The following is a 22,310-nucleotide window of genomic DNA, read 5'->3' on the forward strand; positions in this document are numbered from 1 at the left end:
TATTTTGAGAGAGAGAGAGAGAAATTATATTCACACTTTTATTTCAGCATCATTTTATAATTGTTCTATTTTATTTTGAGTTATTATTGCTAATCTCTTGCTGTGCCTAATTTGTAAACTAAACTTTATTATAGGTATGTATATATGTATGGGGAAACCAGTATATGTAGGGTTCAGTACTAACCTATCCCAGGTTTCAGGCATCCACTGGGAGTCTTAGAAAGTATCACCCATGGATAAGGAGGGGCTATATAGACATTAATTTTTATAAAAAAAAATAAATGGGGGCTGCTTTGCCTATGGAGTAGCCATTCTTCTATTCCTTTGCTTTCTTAATAAACATGCTTTCATTTTAAAAGATAAAAAATAATGAATAAATAAATAAATGGGGCCAGGTACGGTGGCGCACGCCTGTAATCCCAGCATTTTGGGAGGCTGAGGTGGGTGGATCACTTGAGCCCAGGAGTTTGAGACCCAGCCTGGACAACATAGTGAGACCTCATCTCTACAAAAAATAGCTGGATGTGGTGGCTCATGTCTGTTGTCCCAGCTACTCAGCAGCTGAGGCAGGAGGATTGATTGAGCTCAGGAGGTTGAGGCTTCAGTGAGCCGTCATTAAGCCACTGCAGTGCAACCTGGGCAACAGAGCGAGACACTGTCTAAAAATAAAAATAAAAATAGAAATAAAAATAAATAAATGAAGACTCTCGCCTTGGATGCAACCCCTCATATGCAGCTGGCTGCTACCTAGTGCTTAGAACTCTTTCTGCCTATATGTGTTAGACACATAGTAAATGACAATTAAAGAGAATAAAGTTGAGGACCTAATTCACATTAAAATATAAGCAGCTTGTTGGATCTACTTATCTCAACATATCTGCATTTTAATAAAAAAATACACCTTAACATTCCAAAATTGATCTCAAAAGGTGACATTTTACGTTCATCTACTGTTCTGTGGAAAGATAATTTGGGGCAATTGAGTGGCTTTCTTTGTGATCCCCAAAAACTGTTACAGAAGAATGAAGAGGACAAGAGCTCAGTATCTATATATATGAGCACACATCCAAATGTTTATAAACTTTTAAGTCCGGGAAGAATGTATTTGCTCTTAGTATATGACCCAACATATGAGTAAGGAGTCTTTTTTTTTTTTTTGAGACAGTCTCGCTCTGTCACCCAGGCTGGAGTGTAGTGACATGATCTTGGCCCCCTACAACCTCCGCCTCCCGGGTTCAAGTAATTCTCCTGTCTCAGCCTTCCGAGTAGCTGGGATTACAGGCACTCTTTACCATGCCCAGCTAGTTTTTGTATGTTTAGTGGAGATGGGGTTTCACCATGTTGGCCAGGCTGATCTTGAACTCCTGACCTCGAGATCTGCCTTGGCCTCCCAAAGTGCTGGGATTACAGGCTTGAGCCACCCATGCCTGTCCGAGTAAGGAGTCTTAAAGGATGCATTAAGGTCTGTGAGTAACCCAGGTCTTCTCTGGATAATCTCCGTGCTCAGGCACCTCTCTTTTCCTACTCTGAGCATTGAACAGGGGCAGAAGGAAGCAAGCCATGAGAGAGAGGGACAAGTGTGACCAGAAGGTCCTCAAGGATCCAAAAGCAGAGCTCCTGAGAGCACAAATTCCCACAGGTGCATACTAAAAAATATTTATGTTTCTACTTTGGCAGAACTCAATTAGTTCCCAGTGTACTGGAATGAAATGGAACAATGAGACCCACCTCACTAAAAACCTAGGCTCCTGTCCAGAACTTTCCATTGTGTGAGAGAGCAGTGGGCAGAAGGAGATGACAAAAGTAGGTAGAACTTAGCTCTGTATATATAGACCCAAAACTCGAGAGGCCTGTGAGGGACAGGAGATCAGAGAGTCCTGAGTATTGTTCTCCACGCTTCAGTCAGACAGGCCTCTATTCCATGGGAAAGTTCGTTGGCCATTTTTACCCGGGGTTATTTCTTTTCTCTTATGGACTATATCAGGCCACAGTGGTCTCCAAGGGCATGATACTCAAAGGTTGTCTCCTGTATCCTTTGTGCTCTCCCAGGAATAAGCAAAGATGTGCCAGGCTGTGGAAAATAGCCTATGGAGGATTACTAAAGATAGTGACTGGCTCCCTCTTAACATTTTATGTGGTTCTCTGTCTTGATGGCGGGATGGTGCTAATGAGCAAGCAAGTGCCATCAAGGTTCATGTACCCCAAAGAGTGGCAGCACCTCACCATGTTCATCCTCCTCACTCTTAATGGCTGTGTGGACTTCATGTGCAAGAACGTGCTGCCTCAGAGGTATGTGGGCCTAGAAAAAGGTACCCTGGTCCTGATCATCTACGAGCTCCTCCTGCTGATGGTGTCACACGTTAAAGATTCAGAAGGGGTGGAGCTGCACGTTCATTCTCTGCTCATCTTGGTGGTGTTCCTGCTGTTGCTGGTGTTGACTGCAGAGCTGTGGGCTCCCAACATGTGTCATCTCCAGCTGATGGAGACCTTTCTGATCCTGATGATGGGCTCCTGGCTGATGCAGGCAGGCTTTATTCTATACAGACCTGTCTCTGGCTACCCATGGCAGGACGATGACATCAGTGACATCATGTTTGTCACCACCTTCTTCTGCTGGCATGTGATGATCAATGCCTCATTCCTGTTGGGAATCTATGGCTTCTCTTCCTTTTGGTATCATTGTTTCAGACCCAGCTTGAAGCTGACTGGGCCCAAAGAAGCTCCATATTATGCAAGCACTCCAGGAGCCCTCTACAAGTTGCTACAGGAAGTGGAGCAGTCAGAGAAAGAGGACCAGGCTCTCCTCCTTCCAAAGAGCTCCCCCTGAGACAGGGCCTACAGTGGCTGGCACATCGTCCACCTCATCTTCCTCCTGTGGGCTCCTTAGCCACATGGCACCCTCTTTGGTCCCCAGTGAAGGCAATGGCCCTGAAGGACAGTAATTGGCCCTGACTGTTGTCCCTGTAGCTGGGCCTCAGTCTGCCGAGTAGATAGGGAGAGAGAAACCTGAAGAGGGGGCACAGATGGGGTTATGTGGATGGGGCAAAGTGGGAGAGGAGGAAGAAGCCCAAAGGGGTAGGAATGTGGCCAAGAAATATCCATAGCGGGAAGAAAACAATCAAAGGGAGGCCTCTGAAAGGAGGAGGGTGGAGCCCAGCAGTGATGCCCTCACCAGCTGCCTGGCCTGGTTTTTACCTAAGGAATAAAGACTTCTCACATATCAAGATTGGAGTGATGGGTATTTCTGTTGGCCAGCTAAGGTGAAACAGCGTAAACAGATGGAGTACCATTCACTTAACCCACCTGATTGAAATAAGAATCTCATATGTATTTTTAACTTGGGTGGATTAGCATAGTTTCAAATTCTGCACATAAAGTGAGAATTAAAACTGTTTACATCATAGTTTTTCAAGTCTCCATAAACCAAACTTTCACTAAATGCCACCACATCTCTTACTCCTGACCTCTAATCCAGCCAAAGCAAAGTGTTTTTCTATTTGTTTAACCACCACTAGCCCCAGCAGCAGTTTACTAGATCCTGATTTACTATATCCTACACCTGAGCCTTTCGAAATAACGCTCTCTATAAAACCCACTGGCAGTCATATTTTTACTACACAGTGTCATTCTACACTCAGCCATAAATTTCCTGCACCACTTCCACCAAAAAGTCCTCCTCCAGAAAACTTCTCATAGACTCCTTGGGTCTGCGTTGCTATTTGCCCGTGTGGCTGATACACTCTCCTTTGTTCTGTATCTCATATTGCTCCTCTCCAGGAAGTTTTGCCCCACCAACTACAAGGCAGGCTCCTGAACAGCAGGGAATTTATCATGTCCTAGTTACCCATTTCTGCTGCATGTTCTAGAAGAATATAACATTGTCCTCCACACAATTCATGCTTAATAAAGTCTCATTTGCTTCAAGCGCCTCCCTTTCCTGTCTCTTCTAAATGTAGTGTCTGCTATGTGAACTCTCGGAGAGGCAGCCACAGGCTAAGACTGCATCACACAGCAGCAGGTCTGTGTTTAAAATAAACTCCACTGACCTGTTTAGGAGATTAGTTTACTCTGTGTATCATCCTTTACTAGACCTCTATGAGGTATGCCCTGTTGGCTTCCCAGATGTCTCCATTTTACATATAAAAAACTGAAGACTTCCACAGGTGTCTGTGCCCAAAGACTCATGGCTGGTCCGAGACAGGACAGGAGCATACACTCTGAAAGTCAAGCCCCTGCTTCTGTTGTCTGGGCTCGAATGACTTCTCTGCAGAGAAAGGTGGAGGAGTGTGACTGACGTGGAAAAAAAGATGGGTAGAAAGCAGGCAGCAAGAAGCCCCGGTGTGCATGAGTAGAACACTGAAGTGATCCTCAGGCCTCCTAAAGAGTATGTGCACGTCATACTTTCTGTCTCTATCCTAGACTGCCCTGGGTGTGCAGAGGATGCTGGGCTTCCATACCCCTGGCAGGGCTAATGTTTTGGGTACAGGTCAGACTGGAGCCTGAGACAAGATGCTTCTAATCCTTCTTGTTTCTTAGGTTATGTCTAATCACTGGGCTCTTTTTCATTATTTATCATCTGGGCTCTCATTTTTTATTGCTTTTTTTTTTTTTTTTTTGAGACAGAGTCTTGCTCTGTCACCCAGGCTGGAGTACAGTGGCGTGATCTCAGCTCACTGCAACCTCCGCCTCCCAGGTTCAAGGGGTTCTCCTGCCTCAGCCTCCCAAGTAGCTGGGACTACAGACATGTGCCACCATGCCTGGCTAATTTTTCTATTTTTAGTAGAGACGGGGTTTCACCATGTTGGCCAGGCTGGTCTTGAATTCCTGACCTCAGGTGATCCGCCCACCTTGGCCTCCCAAAGTGCTGGGATTACAGGCATGAGCCACCGCACCCAGCCTTATTGCCATTCTTGAATACAGTCATGGTAAATAATGAAGAAACCCAGAAAACACTTCCTTATTGATCTTATCAAGTCATTCATATCCTAGTTCTAAACTGCTATGCAAATCTCTGATAATTAGTGAATTTCTCCCAACATAATATCTCATAAAATATGTCTTGCAACTAATACACCTGCATTTGTAGAAACATATTTAAATTGAGTGTACTCCCCTCCAAAAACATTCCCAATATAAGTTTAACAAAATTCAGCAAACCCATTGTAAAATATATCTGAGAAAGAAACACTTAGACAGCTCAGTCCTTTTTTTTCCCAGAAGAAAAAAATGAGGGAGAAAATTGCTTTGCCAGCTTTCATAGTCCATTATGAAATTAATTCAAGAATTAAAACAGTGTGGTATAGGAGCAAGCAAGTAACATAGGTCCATAAATCAACATGGTATAGCTTAATAGAGGCTCCAGAAACAAAAATATGGAATGTGAGAATTAAATACATATTATGAATGGTTTCTTCAATTAATGTGAGGAATAACTGGCTTTTTATTTGTAAAAACAACAACTTTGTTTCAAGGTATAGGCAGGGTTTGTTCCTCGTAGATGCTCTGACATAAAATATGCTGCACATCTCCCTCCTAGCTTCCACTGACTGCAGGTAATCTTTGGCATTCCTTGGCTTATATCTGCATCACTCCCATATATGCTTCCATCTTCACATTGTCTTCTCCTGTGTGTATCTCTGTGCCTTTAATCTCCTTCTGCTTTTCTCTTATAAGGACACCTGCCATTGGCTTTAGGGGCCACCCCAAATCCAAGGTGAGCTCATCTTGAGGTCCTTAATTATATCTGCAAATACTCTTTTCCAAATAAGATCACATTCACAGGTTCTAGGGGTTGGGACTTGGACCTATTTTTCTGGGTGCCACCATTCAATTCACTATCCTTTCATATATAAAGAAGTCTCATGTCCCATGTCCTACCTCCGTTTGGGGCCTAGAGGCAGTTAACAGCTCCAACTATTACTCAAGTATCCCTTATGGTTTCCCTATACTCTGTCCACATCTGTAAAAAAAGTACCTTTATTTATGTATTTTATTTATTCATTTTTGAGACACCCAGGCTGTCACCCAGGCTGGAGTGCAATGGTGCAATCTCAGCTTGTTGCAACCTTCTACCTCCTTGGTTCAAGCAATTCTCCTGTCTCAGTCTCCTGAGTAGCTGGGATTACAGGCGCCCGCCACCACACCCAGCTAGTTTTTTTTGTATTTTTAATTGAGACGGGGTTTCACCATGTTGGCCAGGCTGGTCTTGAACTCCTGACCTCAGGTGATTCACCCGCCTTGGCCTCCCAAAGTGCTGGGATTACAGGTGTGAGCCACCATGCCCAGCCCAGAAGTACCTTTATTAAACCCTCTTTGAACTATCCCAATTTGGGTTTCCATCTATTTCTAATTGAAACTCTATCAGAAACACCAGTAGAGGAATTACACCGCAGGCCGAAACCTTAGAAAGAATTCACCCTCAGATGTTGGGAAGACTGAAAAAAGAAAACTTTCACTACTGAATTTCACAAAAGTGAAGATCCAATGAAGGACACTTATTTGTAAACATGTGGTTAATGAATGGAGGAGATTTTTCACCTCCAATCAAAACGACCAAGGGATTAATTAATATATTTAGGAATCCTAAAGAGTTACTATTTTCAAGGAACTATGCAAGGATTGGCAATAAAATAATGAGAAAAATACAAATAACAATATACATAATTATATTGTAACTATGGTAATGGATGAAAAGGATAATTAGATGGTTTGGTAAGCAGAATTCTAAGATGGTCCCCAAGATTCCTGCTTTTGGTATACATATTCAGGTTAATCCCTTTCCCTTGAGTGTTGCTGGGACCAGTTCATATAAGGAAATATCAAATCTAAGCTTAGTTACTGATCAGTTGACTTTGAATTAATCAGAAGGAAGATTGTCCTGGATGAGTCTGACCCATCCCTAATGTATTTAGGATTCCTAAATATATTAATGAGCCCATTAGAAGAAGGTGAATCATCAAGGATTCACTCCTGCTGGCATGGAAGAAAACTCACAGCCATGTCGTGATTTGCCTATGAAAGCCATATGCCAAGAACTGACAGCAATCTCTAGAGCAGAAGACTCAGTTCACTCCTGTTGGATTCCTGACCCATGCAAACTTTGAAATGGTAAGTTTTCATTGTGTATGCTCCTAAATTTGTGTTAATTTGTTACAAAGCAATAGGAAACTAGTAAAGGTGGTGTTAAATTTTAGTAAAGGTTTATCCAGCACTGTGAGCAGTAGAAAACACCGTATCATACTGAGACTTGTGGCCCTGTAACTGAGAGATTATATCCAAAATGAAGTAGGTGTACAAAGAAGAGCTAGTACTATTCTTACTGAAACTCTTCCAAAAAATCTAGGAGGAGGGATCCCTTCCTAACTCATTCTACAAATCCAGTATTACCCTAATACCAAAATCAGGCAAGGATACAACAAAAACAAAAAGAAAATTACTGGCTAATATCCCTGATGAACACAGATGCAAAAATCCTCAACAAAATACTAGCAAACTAGATACAACAGCACATCAAAAAGTTAATTCACTATGATAAACTGGGCTTTATTCCAGGGATGCAAGTATGGTTTAACATACACGAATCAATAAATGTGATCCACCATGTAAACAGAACTAAGAACAAAAACCATATGATTATCTCAATAGATGCAGAAAAAGCATTTGATAAAATCCAACATCAACTCATGATTTAAAAAAAAAAAAAAAAACCCTAAAAAAAGATGGCTGGGCACAGTGACTCATGCCTGTAATCCCAGCACTTTGGGAGGCTGAGGTGGGCAGATCACCCGAGGTTGGGAGTTCAAGACCAGCCTGGCCAACATGGTGAAACCCCATCTCTACTATAAAAATTAGCCAGGTGTGGGATCACATGCCTGTAATCCCAGCTACTCAGTAGGCTGAGGCATGAGAATTGCTTGAACCTGGGAGGTGGAGGTTGCAGTGAGCCAAGATCGCATCATTGCACTCTAGCCTCATGACTCCAACAGAGTGAGACTCTGACTCAAAACAAAAACAAACAAACAAAATCTAAACATGGACAGAACATATGTAAAAATAGTAAGAGCCATTTATGACAAACCCACAGCTAACATCATAACAAATGGAGAGAAGCTAAAAGCATTTCCCCCTAAGAAGTGGAAGAAGACGAGGATGTCCACTCTCACTACTACTATTCAATAAATACTGGAAGTCCTAGCTATTGGGCAAGAGAAAGAAATAAAAGGCATCCAAATTGGAAAAGAGAAAGTCCAATTATCTCTCTTCGCCAACTACATGATTGTAGACCTAGAAAACTCTAAAGACTCCTAGACCTGATTAATAACCTCAGTAGTGTCAGGATACAAAACCAATGTACAAAAATCAGTAGCATTTCTATACCTTAAAAATGTTCAAGCTGAAAAACAAATTAAGAATTCAATTCCAGCTGGGCGCGGTGGCTCATGCCTGTAATCCCAGCACTTTCGGAGGCCGAGGCAGGTAGATCACTTGATGTCAGGAGTTTGGAACCAGCCTGGCCAACATGGTGAAACCCTGTCTCTACTAAAAATATAAAACAATTAGCTGGGCGTGGTGGCTGTAATCCCAGCTCCTTTGGAGGCTGAGGTAGGAGAACTGCTTGAACCCGGGAGGTGGAGGTTGCAGTGAGCCGAGATCATGTCACTGCCCTCCAGCCTGGGTGACAGAGCAAGATTCCATCTAAAGAAAATAAAAAGAAGAATTCATTGTCATTTACTATAGCCACACAAAAAAATAAAAACTAGAAATACATTTGACCAAAGAGGTGAAGGATCTCTACAAAGAAAACTACAAAACACTGACAAAATAAACTTAGAAGATACAAATAAATGGAGAAACATCCCAACATCCCATACTCATATACTGGAAGAATCAATATGGTTAAAATGACCATATTACCGGAAGCAATCTACAGATTCAATGCAATTCTTATCAAATTACCAACATTATTTTTCACAGAATTAGAAAAGCAATCCTAAAGTTCACATGGTGCTAAAGAAAAGCCTAAATAGCCAAAATACTCCTAAGCAAAAAGAACAAAGCCAGAGGCACTACATTGCCAGAATTCAAATTATACTACAAAGCTAAAGTAACTAAAACAGCAAGGTATTGGTACAAAAATGGATGCATAGATCATGGTACAAAAATAAAGCCATATAGCAACAACCAATTGATCTTTGATAAAGTGGAGAAAAATAAAGAATGGGGGAAAGAGACCCTAAATGGTGCTGGGTAAACTGGCTAGCTATATGCAGAAGAATGAAACTGGACCCCTATCTCTCACTATATACAAAAATTAAAAGGAAATGGGTTAAATACTTAAATGTAAGACCTGAAACTATAAAAAAAAAAAAAACCTGGAAGGACACCTAAAAAAAAACAACAACTCTTCTGGACATCAGCCTAGCCAAAAAATTTATGATAAAGACTCCAAAAGCATTTATGCAACAAAAATAAAAATAGACAATGGGACTTAAACTGAGATGTTTCCACACAGCAAAAGAAGTCATCAACAAGATAACCTACATAACAGACGACCTACGTAACGGGAGAAAATATTCACAAATTTTGCCTCCAACAAAGGATTAATATCCAGAATCTACAAGAAACTCAATTCAAGAAGAAAAAAATGAACAATTCCATTAAAAACTAGGCCAAGGACATGAACAGACATTTCTCAAAAGAAGAAATACAAGTGACCAACAAACGCCTGAAAAAATGATCTACATCAATAATCATCAGAGAAATGCAAATTAAAACCTAACCGAGATACCAACTGTCAGCAGTCAGAATGGCTTTCATTAAAACGTCAAAAAATAAAAATAAAAAAAAACCCAGATGTTTCCTTTTCTTTTCTTTTATTTATGTTTTTATTATTATTATTTTTGACACAGGGTCTCACCCTGTCACCCAGGCTGGAGTGCAGTGATATGAATGCAGCTCACTGTAGCCTAGAACTCCTGGGCTTAAGTGATCTTACTTGCCTCAGTCTTCCTAGTAGCTGGGACCACAGGTGAGCATCAACACGCAAGGGTATTTTTTATTTTTTATTTTTTGTAGAGGTGAGGTCTTGCCTTGTTGCCCGCAGCCAATCTCGAATCCTACACTTAAGCTATCCTTTCACCTTGGCCTTCCAAAATGCTGGGATTACAAGTGTGAGTTACCTCGCCTGTCCAAAAAATAACACATATTGGTGAGGATGCGGAGAAAAGGGAACACTTGTACACTGCTGGTGGGAATGTAAATTAGTTTGACTTCTATGGAAAACACTATGGAGATATTTCAAAGAACTGAAAACAGAACTACCATTCAACCCAGCAATCCCACTACAGGCTATCTACCCAAGGAAACGAAAGCATTATATAAAAAGACACCTGCACTCATGTGTTTATTGCAGCACTACTTACAAAAAGTAAAGTAATGGATCCAACCTAAATGTCTACCAACAGTTTATTGGAAAATGTGGCATATATATACCATGGGATACTATGCAGCCATAAAAAAGAACAAAATCATGTCCTTTCCAGCAACATAGTTGGAGTTGGAGGCCGTTATCCTAAATGAACTGACATGGAAGCAGAAAATAAAATATTGCACATTCTCAATTACAGGTGGGAGCTTTCTCCATCTTTATGTCCATGAGTACGATTGTTATTAAACAAATGATACTCATGGACATAAAGATAGAGAAAATAGACTCTGAGGACTCCAAGAGATGGGGGGTAGGGAGACAGGGTTTAAAAATTACTTACTGGGTACAATGTCCAATATTAGGTGATGGGTACACTAGAAGCTCAACCCCCACCATGATGCATGTAATACCCATGTCCGATGTAACAAACAAGCACCCCCGAATCTAAAATTAAAAAAAAAAATAAAATGAAGCAGATACTGTTGAGAAGAAGCAGCTTCACAGCCATTTACTTCTTGTGCTCTAGGTCTATAGTCATAAGGAAGCCTTTGTGAACTTAGGTTTCTGGGCCCCAGAAAGCAGGTGACTTAGACAGGGCACATAAATATCGTAGACCTGAGATAGTGAAGGCAGAGGAGAGGACTGGGTGGGAATAATTAGCTCAACCCTTCAGGTAGTTGGTCATAATTGATGGCCAGAAGTTGCATTTATCTGACATTCCTGTGGTCCTCTTAGACAAATGGTAGACAGCATGTATTAACTAACTGATTTAAAGAGATAAACGCTTCAATCCTATTGGCTTAACACAATAGAAGGTTATTAATCCCTATACATAAAGTTGAATGCCAGCATTCCTAGTTGGCAGAGAGCCTTCCACATAGTCTTTCAGAAGCCAGGGTCCACCCATCCTGTGTCTTTGCCCTTCTGCAGAGCCCCCCAGTTCTCCATGTTCAGCCAACAGATATGAAAAAAGAAATGGGGATCAGGAGGGAGGCTTCCATGGGCCATGCCTTGAAGTGGAATACAGTACTTCTACACACATTCCACTGGCTCAAGCTCAGTCTCTGAGAGGCTGGGAAATGTAGTCCCTGCCTGGGCAGCCCCCTTCCACCGCTCTACCTGTGGAAGGGAGTGAGACTTTTTGGTGGTCACATAGCTGTATTTTCCACATGAAACTTGAAGTTTAGAGAGATTCCCAAACTGCAGAATGAAGAATCCTGAACAAAAGGAAGCAAAGGTTAACTCCTAACTAGGGGATGCATATTCTGGTTTGGAAGAAAAATGATCTTGGAAAAACAGATTCAGGGAGCTTGAGTTCTGTCCTCAGCCATGGGTTATGCGTTCATAGCATGGTCATAAGAGAAGACAAAGGAATAACAGAGATGGGGCCAGGTGCAGTGGCTCACACCTATAAACCCAGCAATTTGGGAGGCGAATGGGGTGCGGATCACTTGAGGTCAGGAGTTCAAGACTAGCCTGGCCAACATGGTGAAACCCTGTCTCTACTAAAAGCACAAAAATTAGCTGGCGTGGTAACACATACCTGTAGTCCCAGCTACCTGGGAAGCTGAGGCAGGAGAATTGCTTGAATCCAGGAAGCGTAGGTAGCAGTAAGCCAAGATTGCACCATTGCACTCCAGCCTGGGCAACAGAGTGAGACTCCGTCTCAAACCAAAAAAAAAAAAAAAAAAAAAGGAATAACAGAGGTAGGGTGAGTATGTGCTTCCACCTTGCCAAAAGTTTCCATAAGAAAAAGAAGTTTGCAGCTATTGAAATGCAATTGTTGAAAAGCACCTGAAACCAATTACACAAATGGTGAAAACAAAGTCGTGGTTATGCAATGGAGGTATAAAGCTCACATTATACATAATTTTGAAGAGAAAAAATATGAGCTAGTGTTCCAGGTGAAATCAAGGATATATGACTCTTTTTTTTTTTTTTTTTAACAGAGTCTCACTCTGTCGCCCAGGCTGGAGTGCAATGGCACGATTTCAGCTCACTGCAATCTCCACCTCCCAGGTTCAAGCAATTCTCCTGCCTCAGCCTCCCAAGTAGCTGGGATTACAGGCACCCACCACCATGCCCAGCTAATGTTTTGTATTTTTAGTAGAGACCGGGTTTTGCCATGTTGGCCAGGCTGGTCTTGAACTCCTGACCTCAGGTGATCCACCTGCCTCGGCCTCTGAAAGTGCTGGGATTACAGGTGTGAGCCACAGTGCTCAGCCAAAGGATATATGACTCTTGAACTAAAAAATTAGAATGTTGCTTTCCATTTCTTTTATTTTTTTCTCTTTGTCTTGTCTTTTTCTTTTCTGATTTAATTTTTTTGCTGTGCCTCCACCTGAGTGCCTGGGCCGGTGGTGCAGGCGCAGGCAGCAGGAAGTTTTCCAGCTCTTATAAGCCTTGTTTTGGTAAGTCAGTGACAAATCCCAAGGCTTAGTAACCCTTACTTGAAATAAGATGAAAGTTTGAAACATGAGCAGATGACCTATCTCTGACCTTGTTCTGATTTCCCTGGACCCACTCTCTGTATGACCTTCTCAAGCCTCCAGCCTTCTGACCTTGTCTTCCTAAGGTGTACTTGGCCTTGCCGATGATGCCCCTCCTAAACAGAGTTAAATTAAAATATCCCTTTGAAAAATATCATAGTCTGTGGGAAAAATCCCACAGTCATTAAGAAGTTTATAGTGTAGTGCTCTAGATGCCATTTCTGATCAAACTTCTACCTCTTCAATGAACTGCTTCTTTCACTGAAACTTTAAAATGGATATTTCCCACAACAGGTCATTCAATCCCATCCAATATCTGTGTAATCCAACACAGTAGCCATTAATCACATGTGGCTATTGAGAACTTGGAATAATATTGAAAATAATAATAATATTAAGATAATAATAACAATAATAATAATATTGAGAACTTGTCTAAATTGAGATGGGCTGTAAGTGTGAAGTACACACTGGAGTTTGAAGATTCTGTATGAAATAAGAAATATAAAATACTTCATTCAGGCTGGGCATGGTGGCTTATGCCTGTAATCCCAGCACTTTGGGAGGCCAAGGTGGGCAGATCACTGGAGGCCAGGAGTTTGAGACCAGCCTGGGTAACATAAGGAGACCCTGTCTCTGCACAAAATTTTAAAAATTGGCTGGTGTGGTGGTGTGTAACTGTAGTCCTAGCTACACAAGAGGCTGAGGCCAGAGAATAGCTTCAGCGCAGGAGTTTGAGGCTTCACTGAGCTGTGTTTGCACCCCTGCACTCCAGCTTGGGTGACAGAGTGAGACCCTGTCTCTTAAAAACAAAACAAAATAAAACAACTTGTGGTTCATGCCTGTAATCCCAGTGCTTTGGGAGGCCAAGGTGGGTGGATCGCGGGAGGCCAGGAGTTTGAGACCAGCCTGGCCACCATGGTGAAACCCCATCTCTACTAAAAATACAAAAATTAGCTAGGTGTGGTGGCACATACCTAATCCCAGGAGTTGGGAGGCTGATGCACAAGAATTGCTTGAACCTGGGAGATGGAGGTTGCAGTGAGCTGAGATTGTGCCATTGTATTCCAGCCTGGGTGGCAGAACAAGACTCTGTCTCAAAAAAAAAAAAACAAAAAAAGTAATTCACAACTTTTATATTAATTACATTTTGAAATAGTATTTTTGATATATTGGCTCAAATCTCATTAAAATCAATTTCACCTTTTTTATACTTATTGAATGTGGGGGTTGGAAAATTTAAATTTACATGTGACATTTGATTTCTATGAAACAGAAGTAGTCTAAAAAGTAGTCTAAATAGTTCCCTAATGTGTGTGTGTATGTGTGTGCACGTGTGCATGTGTGTGTAGAGGTGTTGTGCCTTCAACTAAACAGTAAGCTCTTAGGCGGAAATAATTTGTCTTTATACTCCCTTATAAGCCCTGCAGACTCAGAAGGGTCCACAGCAGTTAGGAAATCCAATGTTTACTGGGTTCCTGAGGACATTCTTGAGTACTCTTGCATTTCATGATGCCAGACAAAAGGCAGTGGTTGTATCTGGGGTCCCTCAGGAATGTGGGGCGGCAGGCGGGGAGGCAGGTCTGGGGGGAGTCTCGCCGTGGAGCAATTGGGCAAGGAGGGACCTCCTGGATGCCCATGGTCAAGCAACTTTTGGAAACTCAGTTTCCCATTGTTTAGGAAAAACTTTTAAACTGTGTTTTTCCTCTGCTCTCACACCACAGAATTCAACACAGAAGACTTCTGTAAGCAAATTTGGGGGGTTTTCCTTCACACACACCAACTGGCAGACACCAGCAGGGTGTTGGTAATTAAATTCCAACACTATTTACCTGGAGATAGCGTCAGATCCCACAGGATGAGGGCTCAATCCCCAAAACTGCCCCCCCACCAACAGCAGTTGCAAGTATGGGCTTTCAGAACTTCTGACGACCAACTTTAAGTTGGGGTTCCCATAACCCTCTCTTTGGATTTGATTAATTTGCAAGAGCAGCTCACAGAACTCAAAGAAACACATTTGCCAAGTTACTATAAAGGATATTGCAAAGAATACAGATGAAGAGATGTCTAGTGCGAGGTATGGGGGAAGGGGCACAGAGCTTCCATGCCCTCCATAGGTGTGCCACTCTCTAGGACCCTCCACCTGTTCAGCTACCTGGAAGCTCTCTCAACACTTCTTTGGTCTTTGCACTTTTTTATTTTTTTTTGAGATGGAGTCTCACTCTGTTGCCCAGGCTGGAGTGCAGTGGCGTGATCTCAGCTCATTGGAACCTACATTTCCAGGTTCAAGCAATTCTCCTGCCTTAGCCTCCCAAGTAGCTGGGATCACGGGCGTGCACCACCTCGCCCAGCTAATTTTTGTATTTTTAGTAGAGACAGGGTTTTACCATATGTCCAGGCTGGACTCGAACTCCTGACCTCAAGTGATCCGCCCGCCTTGGCCTCCCAAAGTGCTGGTATTACAGACATGAGCCACCACTCCCAGCCCTTTGGGCCTTTTAAGGAGACTTCATTGATTGTCCATGAATGATGCATGGACAACTATGTCAAAATGTGATTGGACAAAAAGGGTATGATGGAAACCCAGGAAGGCCTGTCTGTTCAGATTCTTCTTGGTCTCTCCATGCAGCATTCCTTCCTCCAGAGTATGGGGCATGACCCTCTCTGGAATGAAGGTCTTATGACCTGCAATCAGATTAAGGTCCTGCCTTGGGCAAGTGAAAGGAGGGGCGGAGAAGGTCAGAGAGAGAGATTCTGTTTCCTGAGGTCTGCTTCTGAAGCCTAAAGTGCTCCCAACATTATCACAAAAGACTGTATCAGGGTTAAGGAGATATGAGCTAGGAGCCATGGACAAAAACCAACATGTATATAATCATAATATCACACCCATTAAACAGCTTTCCAGGTACTTCGTGTCCACAGACTCTGGAGCTGTCTGGCAGTTCTGCTAATCATTCACCACCTTTGGCTCCTTGCTCAGCTGCTTGTGGGCAGCATCTGGTTTGGAATGGGCGATTCCTATCTTCAAAGTCCTGGAATCAGGATGTTCATGTTTTAATGAACTGTGTGTAGCCTTGATGTCTGGCCAAGGCCGAGGAGTGAACATCCCAGACAGGACCGTAAGTGGGGCTGCATGTCCTGCATTCATGCCACATTCAACCTCCCATTGCTGTTGAGTCAGTGCTGCTGTTCTCCCTCCTCTTCTGACCACTGGTGCCCAGCTCTCAGCTGCCAGGAGCAGCTATGGAAATGAGTGTGAGAGCTGGAATAAGCTCTGCTACTTCCACCTTGTGTGGACCACAAACCTGAGATTCAAGAAACAATATTAAGAGTAACCATTGTGATAGATGCCATATACTGCACCCCCCACCACATCACCAAAAAAGAGTGACCAAATGCATTTATTCTTGAGGCCTGAACACCACGGCTCCTGGAGGAGCAACAGACTGCTGGCTTCTCCCAGGACAAATCCAAGAACCAAGGAGAGTCCCTGAGGTTCTCTTCTCTGTGATTCATTCAGAAGTATTGCTCTCAGATTTTCTCTTTGAATCTCCTTCCTCTGAGCATTCAGGTTTACAGTGCTTCCATGTATTTTAATAGTTCACTAAAAGGGAGAAGGAGACAGGAGACAAACATGCTCACCTCTGTGTCACAACATCTATGCCTTTTTATTTTCACTGTAGGAAAAATTAAGTCCAACACCCACTTTTTGTAGATAAGGGTATGACATTCAGGAAATCAAGAGAAAACTAGAACTAGAACCCAGATTCTGACTTCATATCAATGTATTTTCCACTTCCTCATGCTGCCTTCTGAAGACTGTCTCTACACCTCACTGGTGACAATGGTCACCTCCAGGTTGTGGGATTACAGATTTTTTTTTTTTGAGATAGAGTTTCACTTTTGTTGCCCAGCCTGGAGTACAATGGCGTGATCTCAACTCACTGCAACTTCCATCTCCTGGGTTCAAGCAATTCTCTTGCCTCAGCCTCCCAAGTAGCTGGGATTACAGGCATGTGCCACCATGCCCGGTTAATTTTGTATTTTTAGTAGACACGAAATTTCACCATGTTGGTCAGGCTGGTCTTGAACTGCTGTCCTCAAGTGATCCACCCACCTCGGCCTCCCAAAGTGCTGGGATTACAGGTGTGAGCCACCACACCTGGCCTTACAGATGATTTTTAATGTTCTTTTTGCTTATATAATTTATGTTGTACTGAAGGGATGTGGAAAGAAACAAAATGGAAAGAAAGAAAGAGAGAGAGAAAGAGAGAGAGAGAGAAGGAAGGAAGGAGGAAGGAAGGAAAGAAGGAAGGGAGGGAGGGAGGGAGGGAGAGAGACAGAAAGAAACAAAGAAAGAAAGAAAAGAAAAGGGAAAGAAGAAAGAAGGAAGGAAGAGAGAGAAAGAAAGAAAGAGAAAGATAAAGAGAAAGAGAGAAAGGGAGAAAGAAAGAAAGAAAAAGAAAGAAAGAAAAAGAAAGAAAGAAAGAAAGAAAGAAAGAAAGAGAGGCAGGCAGACAGGAAGGCAGGCAGGCAGGCAGGAAGGGAGGGAGGGAGGGAAAAAAGGCTGGCACAGTGGCTCACACCTGCAATCCCAGCAGTTTGGGAGGCAAGGCAGGAGGATCACTTGAGCCCAGGAGTTCAAGACCAGCCTGGGCAACAAAGTGAGAATTTGTCTTCAAAAAGAAAAAAAAAAAAACCTGATTCTTCTACAATGACTCTATATTAATTCTATAAGAACACCTAAAAATTAAAATTAAATAAGCAAAGTGAATTCCTTCAGAAAGCAGAATTGTTTTGTTTTTATAGCCTACCTTCGCATTCGACCCCCAGCCACACCAGATCTCACAACTGCAAGAAGAAGTATGAATTATTGCCACGCTCAACTGCAGAGAGAGATCTCTAATTTTTTTGGCATAAAGTGGGCTTGAGAAAGTGTATGTTAGGCATTTGGATGGGAGAGTGGGCTCAGAGGCAGCACTGTGCCCTGTGTGTAAACTCTCCTCCTCCCCACTGGGGGCGCCATCAGCACACAGGTGTTGCCTCTGCTTTACAGCATTGCTTGTAGTGTGAGCATGGATGATTACGCAGAGGACTGAGTCAGCAAGGTTCATCATCTGCGATGAACTTCCACTCGCCTCAGCACACCTATTGCCCTCAGAGAAACTCCTGCTGCAGGGACCCTCTGCAATAAACCCTGAACCACTTGTGTGCCTGGGGATGCTTCACATTCCCTGTACCTTGTTCTCCACCATTCCCCTTTCTCAGGCTCGGAGGGCTGTTACCCAATACCTAGAACTCTGTCCTCCTAGATGCATTAGACACTCACCAAGTAATCACTGAGAAAGGAAGCTGGTGGCTATTTCACATTAAAATATCAGTGGCCAATACCAGCTCACTGGGGTGATTCCTCTCAGTGTTATCTCCATTTTCAGGACTCATCTTACTTCCTTGTATCAGTTAGGGATGGCTGATGGAAGCAGAGCGATGGGATATGGATGCCTGATAGAAACTAGACCTTACACATGGGATCAGGTGACAACATCTACGGAAAGCTGTTTTCTCTCTGCTGTGTGGGGGACCTGAAGTCATTTCAGGTTGAGGTGGCAGCAGTCAGCAAGAACCATATTATATGAACAAGGGAAGACCAAAAACAAACCAAAACCAGAACCTACCAGGACAAACTGGAGCCCATGTCCTCCTCTCCCTATCTCATACTTCAATGGCAGGCAACCTGCAGAAGTAGCTCGGGGCAGCTCTAGGCCTGGCTGCTGCTCATCTGGGAGGTGAGCCCGCAGGACAGTGACACAATGCATGAGCTACAGCAGTATCCAGCACCCTATGCCTTCGGAGTATTCTTAGGTTGCTGCTTCACTTCCGCCTTCAGATTCTCATGTAAATTCCACCTGTAGCCAAACCTAATTTGGAACCACATTGGGAAGGAAATTCTGGGTTCAAGCTCAGTTATGCTGACACTACTACAAAATCACCACAGCCCCTAAAATCAATACCCAGGGGTGGCTTTTCAGATTCATCTCCTGGCCAGTAGAAATTTTGAAGTGGTGGTGGTTGGGGGAATGTGAGCGGGTAACGGGGGGATGCTGAAGGGGGCTTTCTTGGAGGTCTTCAAGATGTGTCTATCACAGATAAGTAGAAAAGCCAGATGGGTGCTATACTACATATCCAAATGTTCAAAAGTATGTATCCATAAAGAAAATGTTTGACTTTACAATTGGACCAAAATGATGTCTAAGAAGGACTGAAGCATACTCAAGAGTTTATGAGTGTCCATGTCATGCTAGATACCATCATGGCAACCCACTCCATTTTCCTCTCCTTTTCTCCTCCAAGCTCTGGGCAGGACAAGAGGAAGGAAGCCATGGGACATAGGGATGAGTGTAACCAGAAGCACCTCAAGGGCTGTAAGAGGATCCTCTGAAAGCCCATTCACCAACTACTTTGGCAGAAGCCAGTGCATTCCCAATGTACCGGAATGGAATGGAATGATAGGCCATATTCCACCGAATGTGTAGGCTTGTCTTGAGAAACATTTCCTCTTTGTGGGAGAGCAGTGGGTGCGATGACATGATAAAAGTAGGTGGAAGGCAGTTCTTTCCAAAGCCCAGAACTTGAAGTGGCTGCATAAAGTGAGGCTGTGCCTGAGTATCGCACTTCTCTCCTTCAGTGGACAGATTGATGGTTCCATGGGAAACTTTATTGGTCATGTGTATCCAGGGCTGTTTCTGTTCTTATATGGACTATATCAGGCAGTAGTAATCTCCAAAGCTATAATATTCAGTGACTCTCTCCTGTATCCCTCGTCCCCTCCCAGGAATAAGGGAAGATGTGCTAGGCTGTGGAAAATAGCCTATGGAAGTTTGTTGAAGATGGCGACCGGCTCCCTGTTGATAGTTTATGAGGTCAGCTGCATTAAAGGAGGGTTGATATTGATGAACAGGGAGCTGCCACCAAGGTTCATGTACCCCAAAGAGTGGCAGCACCTCACCATGTTCATCCTCCTCACTCTTAATGGCTGTGTGGACTTCATGAGCAAGAACGTGCTGCCTCAGAGGTGTGTGGGCCTAGAAAAAGGTACCCTGGTCCTGATCATCTACGAGCTCCTCCTGCTGATGGTGTCACACGTTAAAGATTCAGAAGGGGTGGAGCTGCACGTTCATTCTCTGTTCATCTTGGTGGTGTTCCTGCTGTTGCTGGTGTTGACTGCAGAGCTGTGGGCTCCCAACATGTGTCATCTCCAGCTGATGGAGACCTTTCTGATCCTGATGATGGGCTCCTGGCTGATGCAGGCAGGCTTTATTCTATACAGACCTGTCTCTGGCTACCCATGGCAGGACGATGACATCAGTGACATCATGTTTGTCACCACCTTCTTCTGCTGGCATGTGATGATCAATGCCTCATTCCTGTTGGGAATCTATGGCTTCTCTTCCTTTTGGTATCATTGTTTCAGACCCAGCTTGAAGCTGACTGGGCCCAAAGAAGCTCCATATTATGCAAGCACTCCAGGAGCCCTCTACAAGTTGCTACAGGAAGTGGAGCAGTCAGAGAAAGAGGACCAGGCTCTCCTCCTTCCAAAGAGCTCCCCCTGAGACAAGGCCTACAGTGGCTGGCACATCGTCCACCTCACCTTCCTCCTGTGGGCTCCTCAGCCACGAGCATGGTACCCTCCTTGGTGAAGGTAACAGCCTTGAAGGCTAGCAGTTGGTCCCGTCTGCTGGTTCATTTTCTTTTCTTTTCTTTTTTGAGACGGAGTCTCGCTCTGTTGCCCAGGCTGGAGTGCAATGGCACAATCTCAGCTCAGTGCAACCTCCGCCTCCCGAGTTCAAGCGATTCTCCTGCCTCAGCCTCCCGAGTAGCTGCAGTTACAGGAGCCTGCCACCATGCCCGTGCTGGTGCATTTTCTGTCCCTGAGCCTCTAATTACTGAGAAGATAAGGGGAGAGGGATTGAGAAAGAGACGCTGATGGGATTTGCGGGAGGGAGGGAAAAGGACCAGGAGAACACTTTTTCTTAGTGTGCAAGAAAAGCCACTGGGGGAAGAGAATGCAACAAAAGGAAGAGCTGTGAAGGGAGGAGAACAGAGTCTAGCAGTTATGCTGTCACTAGCTTCATCAGGCACAAGGGATTGCCTTTTACCTGAGAGAATAAAGACTTCTCACAACTCAAAACTGGACCCATTCCAGTCCCATCTTGATAAAGAGAAGTGGGTACTTTACGTGCTCACCAAAGTGGTGCCACCATGTGGAAATAGCATGATAGAATTTATAATTAATTCATACAGGCTGAAATAATGCTCGTTTTGCCTCCTTCTCTCTCCGCAGCTTTCAAGAATTGGCTTCATTTCAAACTTTACACATAAAGTGAGACTTTTTAAATACTTAATAACATTTCAAATTTCCATAATTTAAATTTGTATAGAATTCAAATGCTATAGCATTTTTATAGAATTCAAATGCTTGGTACTTTCCTGACTTCTCATTTTATTACTCTTATTCTAGCCCAAACTTTCCTATTTCACCATGACCACCCTTGCACATGCAATTTAGCAGATACCATTCTTGGGTCTTTGCAAATTTCTTTTCCTTGCATATCACAGCCAGTCATCCTACAGTCACATATTTACCATGTTATTCAATTCCCAGAATAAACCTACATCCACCTCCCACCGCACCAAGTATCCCCAAGGTGGCCTTCTCCAGAACTCTTATTGATTCCTTTGTTTTGGAACTCTTGGGCACTTACATTAAATCTGCTTTGTTAGTTTGCTCATACAGGTGACACACTTTCTTTTATACTGCTGCTGAAATCATTTTCTTTCAGAAGGTTTTTCCTCACCCACTAAAGTACAGGCTCCTAAAGGGAAAAGACTTTGCCTTATCCAAGTTACCAAATTTCCTATGTATACTCCGGGTATGGATCATGGTTATGTTTAATAAAGGCTTCTTTGCTTCCAGAGTCTTCCCTAATCCTGTTTCTTCTAAATGCGTTGCTGGACAGGTTGGAGGTTTTGTGAATCTCTCTGGGTGACAACAACAGTCCTGAACACTGAGTCACTGCCTTAGTAATGTGCCCACTCTCTTCCTTGTTTTGGGGTATAATAAAATCCAGTAACTTGTTTCTGAAGTTGACTCTGTTATTGTTTTTAATCCTCACAAATGTTTCTATAAGGAGTCTCTAGAAAACTGAGACTCCAGCAGGTTGACTTGCCCAAGTCTCACAGCTGGTATGAGGCAACACAGGAATTTAAGTGCAGGTGTGTCTGACGCAAGTGTGACTGTGTCCTCTGGGCCACAATGACTTTGCTAATGGCAATGGAGAAGCAAGTTTTCTCAAAATGAAAAAAATGAAATTGTGAAAGAAAGGAGAAAGACGGCT

The 22,310-nt window shown here is 43.2% G+C and overlaps 1 protein-coding gene across 1 annotated transcript; it reads left to right on the forward strand.

Annotated features, from left to right (window-relative positions):
- The first annotated feature begins 1,824 nt into the window (after positions 1 to 1,824).
- On the forward strand, positions 1,825 to 22,058 carry TEDDM1 (transmembrane epididymal protein 1). Its single transcript, XM_054447110.1, has 2 exons — positions 1,825 to 2,190; positions 19,889 to 22,058. Exons 1-2 carry the CDS (start codon positions 1,922 to 1,924, stop codon positions 20,523 to 20,525), a joined length of 906 nt encoding a protein of 301 aa, XP_054303085.1. The 5' UTR covers positions 1,825 to 1,921; the 3' UTR covers positions 20,526 to 22,058.
- Positions 22,059 to 22,310: the final 252 nt, after the last annotated feature.

The sequence above is a fragment of the Pongo pygmaeus genome, chromosome 1 (assembly GCF_028885625.2).
Source record: "Pongo pygmaeus isolate AG05252 chromosome 1, NHGRI_mPonPyg2-v2.0_pri, whole genome shotgun sequence".
In the NCBI taxonomy this organism is placed as follows: domain Eukaryota; kingdom Metazoa; phylum Chordata; class Mammalia; order Primates; family Hominidae; genus Pongo; species Pongo pygmaeus.

Excerpts from the sequence above, each read along its gene's own strand:
- TEDDM1 (XM_054447110.1), top strand. The coding sequence starts at position 1,922 with ATGGGAAAGTTCGTTGGCCATTTTTACCCGGGGTTATTTCTTTTCTCT. Across the intron at positions 2,191-19,888 it reads AGCAAGCAAGTGCCATCAAG|GTTCATGTACCCCAAAGAGT; the intron begins GTTCATGTACCC and ends GCTGCCACCAAG.